The sequence below is a fragment of the Tachysurus vachellii genome, chromosome 19 (assembly GCF_030014155.1).
Source record: "Tachysurus vachellii isolate PV-2020 chromosome 19, HZAU_Pvac_v1, whole genome shotgun sequence".
NCBI classification, from domain to species: Eukaryota; Metazoa; Chordata; class Actinopteri; order Siluriformes; family Bagridae; genus Tachysurus; species Tachysurus vachellii.
The window spans coordinates 21,187,967-21,195,466 of NC_083478.1; the positions used below are offsets into that span (position 1 = coordinate 21,187,967).

Sequence of the window (7,500 nt, forward strand, 5' to 3'; positions counted from 1 at the left end):
CCACATGCCACATTAATTAAAAGTGACTGAGCCACAGATGATGTCACTGATGAACGCGACATCGTTAAAGCACAGGACTTGTAATTGGGGTTTAAAGGAAGTGAATCTGAGTCATGGTGAAGAAGTTTTTGGAGGAGTTCACCATGAGGGTACTTTAATGTAATTTACCACTGCTTTAAGCAAAAGCCATGAAACTAAATTTGGCAGAACTTTCATTTTCCGCTGATTCCGTCTTTCTGATTAAGAGCTTTAAGGTAATTTGTGTGTTAGACAGACGTACGTAATGCTTTAAGACATCGGAAACTGTTTTAGGGAGCAGAGAAACATTTTGCAGATTTCTGATTAAGGTGTGTGGGGGGTCACGGTGGCTTAGTGGTTAGTACGTTCACCTCACACCTCCAGGGTTGGGGGTTCGATTCCCGCCTCCTCCTTGTGTGTGTGGAGTTTGCATGTTCTCCCCGTGCCTCGGGGGTTTCCTCCGGGTACTCCGGTTTCCTCCCCCGGTCCAAAGACATGCATGGTAGGTTGATTGGCATCTCTGGAAAATTGTCCGTAGTGTGTGATTGTGTGAGTGAATGAGAATGTGTGTGTGTGTGTGCCCTGTGATGGGTTGGCACTCCGTCCAGGGTGTATCCTGCCTTGATGCCCGATGACGCCTGAGATAGGCACAGGCTCCCCGTGACCCGAGGTAGTTCAGATAAGCGGTAGAAGATGAATGAATGAGTGATTAAGGTGTAATAAAAAAAGTCTTCTGTTAAACTGCAGAAACAGTATTTCTCCACCAAACTTGTGTGGCGTTTGCTTTGTGCACAGGAGCGTTGTCATGCTGTCATGCTTTTCTGTAAGAATGTCAGCAATCTGCTGGTGAAGAACTGCTGAAATCTCTCTGAACATAAATCCTCAATCTAACAGATTTCAGGGAACCAGAGATTCATCCAGGGAGAAGGAGTCAGGTCGAGGACACGAGGACGCGCTGATGGCTATTCCGGGGCTTTGTGGTTGATGTGTGTGTTCTCCTGTGTGTTTGTTCCTGCTGCAGGTGTTTGAGAAGCTGAAGGAGCACATGCTCATCCCGGTTCCCAACGTGGAGGGAGCGAAGGTGGACGGAGCGCTCACCTGCTGCTCGGTTCTCATCAGTAAACCAGCCGAGGTCTAAGGGGCTGTACCTGATGCCCACCCTGCACCCTGCACCCATGCCTTTAAAACAGGACGTCTGGATGCTTTTCTGTGTTATTGGATAATGATAATGACGATGATGATGTTTATTATTGGAAGACCGGAGGCTGATTCAGTCTGAGACAGTCCTAAATTTAGTCCTCTGAAAAAAAGTCCAGATGCTTTAGTTAACAGTTCAGTGTTAATTGTACTGAGCTTGTCAGCCCAATTATTAAAGATTCACAGATTGCTCACTTAAACAGAACACTTTATGTTCACTACAGTGTTCAGCCTCGTACTCTTACTATATGATTATTATTTACACAGAAAAGCTTACACGTGTTCCACTTAAACACACACAACATGAAGCAGGATGGAGCTGGGATCTGGATTCAGACCTTCAGACCTTTCTGTTGGTGTCAAAATGCCTTAAACACTGAGATAACACCTCCAACTAACACCACCAACCAACATTGTGAACCAACACCACAAATGAACACTGCCAACCAACACTAACAACCAACAACACCAGTTAACACTGACAACCACCAACATTGTGAACCAACACCACCTCCAAGTAACATTGACAACCAACACTGACAACCAACATTGTGAACCAACACCACCAATTAACACTGCCAAAGAACACCTCAACCATGACCACCAGCCAACACCGCAAACCAACACCAATAATCAACAACACTAACTAACAATTCCAAGTAACACAGCCAACCAACAACACTAAGTAAGACTGACAATCAACACCACCAACCAACACCACCAACTAACACCACCAATCAATACTCAGGAAAAGGAAAATCTGCACATCAGTGAGTTTTACAACAAGGCTTTTATCACATCTGGGGAAACATTGTGTAAGATGTAGTTTATTTCTCTCTTCCTAATAAGACGGTTAATTAGCAATACTGAAAGCTGATATTAGCTGAAATCTGGAACAAAACAGAAATTGAAAGTGAGCAAAAGTGTGAACAGAGAACAGCCTGGATTTAGCCTCCTGTCGTCCAGCACTGTGACTCAACACGATCCTGTAGATTATTTCATTCCTGATGTGGTACGACCTCCACTGTGCTTCACCCTGAGAGTAGTGCAGCGATTAGAGAGAACCGAGCAGAACAGACGGTCAGATTTCATTCCTCTGCAGTTTAGTGTCTTTGTTCTAGTGTCCTAGAGTGATGGAAATGTGTCAGACCTGACAGACCGGACCTTAGAAAGCCTTACAGAGATTATCTCAGCCTTGTGTGTGTGTTTGTGTTTGTGTGTGTGTGTGTGTAGGGGTGCGTAGGTACGAACCCAAACCTCTGATTGTTTACAATCTTTTCTACAAACCACTAAAAGACCCTGTCACTGTTTCTGCTGTTTTATACAATCACTAAAGTCAACAAAGTTCAGTAGCCACAAAACATCCAGGAGACCAAATAAAGAGCTCTTACTGTACAATGACCTCAGTCTGACTGATTCATGATGCTTCATCATTACATTGAGGATTTTATTTTTAAATCCAGCTTTAATCATTCCTGCTTTCACTGCAGCTGAAGGTCACAACGATAGAAAGTTTCAGATGAACAATTTGTTTAAATCCTCATCACGCCTTTTTATAGATATACACATCCTGTTAAAGATCTGAACATCATTTTGGTGGAACAGTTAACGAGTGACGTTCAAATCTGATTTCTAATTTACAAATTTTAGTGCAAAACTGATCCCATCTGCCTTCATGCTAGTCACAAATTTCTGTATCATTAAATATGCAAGTATCCTAAAATACAGTTTTTAACCCACATTCAGATGTAAATGTGGTTACAAAAGGTCTGAATGAACTTTAGACGATCTAATACCTCGGTGGATACGTGCCCGCTGACATCACGCTCGCTACTTAAGTCGCTTGTAATTTCCTTCTTGTTAGCATGTAGCAGCTCCCGCTACTTTACTTTAAAACGTTTTTGTTTGAAAGCCAATTTACACACTCAGCTTTATAGTTTGTCAGCAGATTAGCAAAACATGCTAAATGTACTAGCTGTAAACGCTAGCCGCCGTTAGCCGTCCCTGCTACTTCCTACTAAGCTTTAGTTTCCTTTGTAATGTCTCTACATTCGTTTTTTGTTCGTCGAACGGTAAATGGGGATCATTTGCAGCTTGGCGCTAAAGCTGCTGAAGAACATCAGACCACAAGTGGCTGTTGATTTAGATGTTGGTGTCATAACAAGTGAAAACGATCAACTGTTGGTCTGTTGCTTGAAAATGTGAAAGTATGTGAAGCTCAGACCTTTCACGCTGAGGCATAAAGCCACCACTGGATGAAAAACCTTTGGCGTGTGTGTGTGTGTGTGTGTGTGTGTGTGTGTGTGTGTGTGTGTGTTACATCACCCTAATCTCCTCCATAACCTGAGCTCATCTTCATGAGCAGGATTTCATGATAAATCTGTCCCTCTGACCTGTTTGTCTGTCTGTCTTTATCTTGTTTTCTATCACTCTCTTTCCATTTATCTTTCTCTCTCTCTTTCTTGCTGTATGATCCGGACATCAGAGCGTGTGAGCATGACTCCTTACACATACGGTAAATTTCCCAGTTGCCTTCGTCGTGTTCACAGAGTGAATGATGGCATTTCTGCAACTCCTCAAACACAGATACAGAGTGATGATGATGATGATGAGGAGGAGGAATGGTTTTGTCCTGCTGCTGTTTATTTAAAGTGTGTGTAATAACATATTAGTATGAGTCCTGCCAGTAAAGCATTAGTGAACTGAGTCACTCGTGATGAGAGCGACGAGGTCTGGATTATAACCTCATCCGCATTTGTACGTCTGAAAAATAGTTTAAATGAAAGTGTAAAGTTTTCCCATTAACACCATTAATTCCAATCATCATAACGATGGTTGTGACTTCCAGTGAATGATGATGTAATGGTTTTAGAGCCGACCAGTCCGACTCCTTTCCTTCCTTCTCTTCTCCTCTTCAGTCTTTTTTCCTCCCCAGATCACTCCATCTGTCTCGTACTCTTTCCTCCTTTCTTTCACTCTCTTACACCACAACGTTCGACGGTGTAGGTCGAGCTCTGAGACACGTGTTGGGCTTTAATACTAAGCTGTACAGGTTGTGAACCCTTTAATCAGCTTCATCTGTGTTTAATGTGATGTGGGATGTTTGATGTTAGGCTCCTTTCTTCTACTGGTCTTCTGTCTGTATTTGTCATTATATCTGGCTTCGTTTACTCAACTTTTTCTCCTTTTACATAATAAAGTGTAGGTAAAATATTTATTCGACCTGTCTTGTATTTTATTAAGCCATTTAAAGTCATTGTGTTTATATTCAGTTGAAGGTTTTGAGAGAAATCTTTCACAGGCGTTTCAGTCTGCTGCCACCTAGTGGTGTGTCGTGGGTATTACAACGGAATAACACACGCACACACACACACACACTCCGACTGAAGCTGTTTTATAATCTACTGCGTAAACTACTTTGTGTTAATGGATATATTTATGTATCAGTGAAAAAAGAAGTGATATAAAAGTGTATAAATGCGAATTTACGCACTTTGTGTTCATTCCTGAGAGGATTTCATTTTCCGTAGCATTTTCACAAGTAATAATTCATACTTTTTAATTTAGCAGTTCACCTATAAAACAAAGAGGTCTTTATTATTATTATTATTAATTATTCATTATATTTTTTTATTAAATAATACATAATTAACGCATAAACGGTCCTGAAAGCTTTGTGTCGTCATCATTTTGCGCCCTACTCCCAACCGTCTCGTGTCGTCATCAGGGAGCGCCGCAGAGAAAATGGCCGCTTGTTGTTATTGTTGACATGTTGGCGTTAAAGCAGCGTAAGCTTCGTTAAATCCCCGCGCCCGTGTGCACGATGTCTGACGAGGAGAAGGCGAGCGGTGAAGGCAGGAACTTCTTCATTAGTTACAGCGACAGCAGCAGCAGCAGCGACTCGAGTGACGAGGAGCAGAAAACATCACAAACATCACAGAAGAAGCTGAAACTCGACCTGAAACAGAGGTCTGATGGCGCAGCGGCTCCGTTACCCAAACCGGACGAGCTGTTTAGATCCGTGTCCAAACCCGCTTTCCTTTACAACCCTCTGAATAAACAGATCGACTGGGAAAGCCGCATTGTTAAAGCTCCTGAAGAGGTCAGAGGTCAATGTGTGTGTGTGTGTGTGTGTGTGTGTGTGTGTGTGTGTGTGTGTGTGTGTGTGTCACTTTAAACCAGCACACACGTGGAAACATTGAAGCATGACAGAAACATTGCTGACTTATTCACTGCACTGTATCGTGTACATGTAGATACACACTGACGTGTCGTGTCTCTGATGCTTCATCTTCAGCCTCCTAAACAGTTCAAGGTGTGGAAGAGCAACGCGGTGCCTCCTCCTCAGAGCTACGAGGTGAAGGAGAAGAAGGGGCCACCTCCAGGTATGGACATGGCCATAAAGTGGTCCAGCGTGTACGAGGACAACGGAGACGACGCTCCTCACAGACAAGCAGAGCAAGCTCGGTTCCTCCCTGACGACGAGCTGGTGCATTCTGGTAATCAACAGTCCAGATATGTAGACGCTGAACACTAACCGTCTGTCTAAGGATTATTTACACTGTACACTAACCGTCTGTCTAAGGATTATTTTACACTGTACACTAACCGTCTGTCTAAGGATTATTTACACTGTACACTAACCGTCTGTGTAAAGTTGATTATTTTACACTGTACACTAACCGTCTGTGTAAAGTTGATTATTTTACACTGTACACTAACCGTCTGTGTAAAGTTGATTATTTTACACTGTACACTAACCGTCTGTGTAAGGATTATTTTACACTGTACACTAACCGTCTGTGTAAAGATGATTATTTTACACTGTACACTAACCGTCTGTCTAAGGATTATTTACACTGTACACTAACCGTCTGTCTAAGGATTATTTACACTGAACACTAACCGTCTGTCTAAGGATTATTTACACTGTACACTAACCGTCTGTGTAAAGTTGATTATTTTACACTGTACACTAACCGTCTGTGTAAAGTTGATTATTTTACACTGTACACTAACCGTCTGTGTAAAGTTGATTATTTTACACTGTACACTAACCGTCTGTGTAAGGATTATTTTACACTGTACACTAACCGTCTGTGTAAAGATGATTATTTTACACTGTACACTAACCGTCTGTCTAAGGATTATTTACACTGAACACTAACCGTCTGTCTAAGGATTATTTACACTGTACACTAACCGTCTGTCTAAGGATTATTTACACTGAACACTAACCGTCTGTCTAAGGATTATTTACACTGTACACTAACCGTCTGTCTAAGGATTATTTTACACTGTACACTAACCGTCTGTCTAAGGATTATTTACACTGTACACTAACCGTCTGTGTAAAGTTGATTATTTTACACTGTACACTAACCGTCTGTGTAAAGTTGATTATTTTACACTGTACACTAACCGTCTGTGTAAAGTTGATTATTTTACACTGTACACTAACCGTCTGTGTAAGGATTATTTTACACTGTACACTAACCGTCTGTGTAAAGATGATTATTTTACACTGTACACTAACCGTCTGTCTAAGGATTATTTACACTGAACACTAACCGTCTGTCTAAGGATTATTTACACTGAACACTAACCGTCTGTCTAAGGATTATTTTACACTGTACACTAACCGTCTGTGTAAGGATTATTTACACTGTACACTAACCGTCTGTCTAAGGATTATTTTACACTGTACACTAACCGTCTGTGTAAGGATTATTTACACTGTACACTAACCGTCTGTGTAAAGATGATTATTTTACACTGTACACTAACCGTCTGTGTAAAGATGATTATTTTACACTGTACACTAACCGATTAAAACACGATTCTTTCCTAGATGACGACGACGACGATGACGATGAGAAGAAGTCGATATCGGCTAAGAAGCGCAGAGTGGAGACTTTCCAGCAGAAGGAGAAGAGGAAGCGAGATCTGGGCCAAGCCACTTCTGATAAGAACTTTGTGGAGGAGGAAAAGAGGATCTTGAGGCAGTGCGTAGAGTGAAGGACGTACGAAGCTTCACGGTGCTCAGAGACGAAGCTAACGAAAGCCTGTAGAGAGCCGAACACACAACTGACTGGATCAGAGAATATGTAGTGAATTAAACACTTTAATAAATCGTTCTAGAGAAGTAATAGTGGTGTATCACTAGTACCACACAGATGTTGATTACTTTCTTATAACTGCATGTTATGAAGTGGTTTATTCATCTTATAAAACTGCAATTTGGCTTTTTAACAAAATACAGTCAGAATTTGATGTTGTTTGTTG

General features: G+C 41.6%; 2 protein-coding genes across 3 annotated transcripts in view; both read left to right on the plus strand.

Moving 5' to 3' along the window:
- Nucleotides 1–2,606, plus strand: part of ddah1 (dimethylarginine dimethylaminohydrolase 1) — a 40,768-nt gene extending 38,162 nt beyond the window's left edge. For both annotated transcript variants that reach the window (XM_060893760.1, XM_060893758.1), the window contains exon 6: nt 1,040–2,606. In XM_060893760.1, coding sequence (XP_060749743.1) covers nt 1,040–1,156 — 117 coding nt within the window. In that variant the 3' untranslated portion in view covers nt 1,157–2,606. The remainder of the gene's footprint in view (nt 1–1,039) is intronic.
- A 2,320-nt stretch (nt 2,607–4,926) lies between these two features.
- c19h1orf52 (chromosome 19 C1orf52 homolog) overlaps nt 4,927–7,500 on the plus strand; it is a 2,618-nt gene continuing 44 nt past the window's right edge. Inside the window, exons 1-3 of the mRNA XM_060894851.1 lie at nt 4,927–5,317; nt 5,513–5,714; nt 7,067–7,500. The exon at nt 7,067–7,500 is cut by the window's right edge and continues 44 nt beyond it. Of these exons, the coding sequence (XP_060750834.1) occupies nt 5,039–5,317; nt 5,513–5,714; nt 7,067–7,233 (648 nt within the window). The 5' untranslated portion in view covers nt 4,927–5,038 and the 3' untranslated portion in view covers nt 7,234–7,500. The remainder of the gene's footprint in view (nt 5,318–5,512; nt 5,715–7,066) is intronic.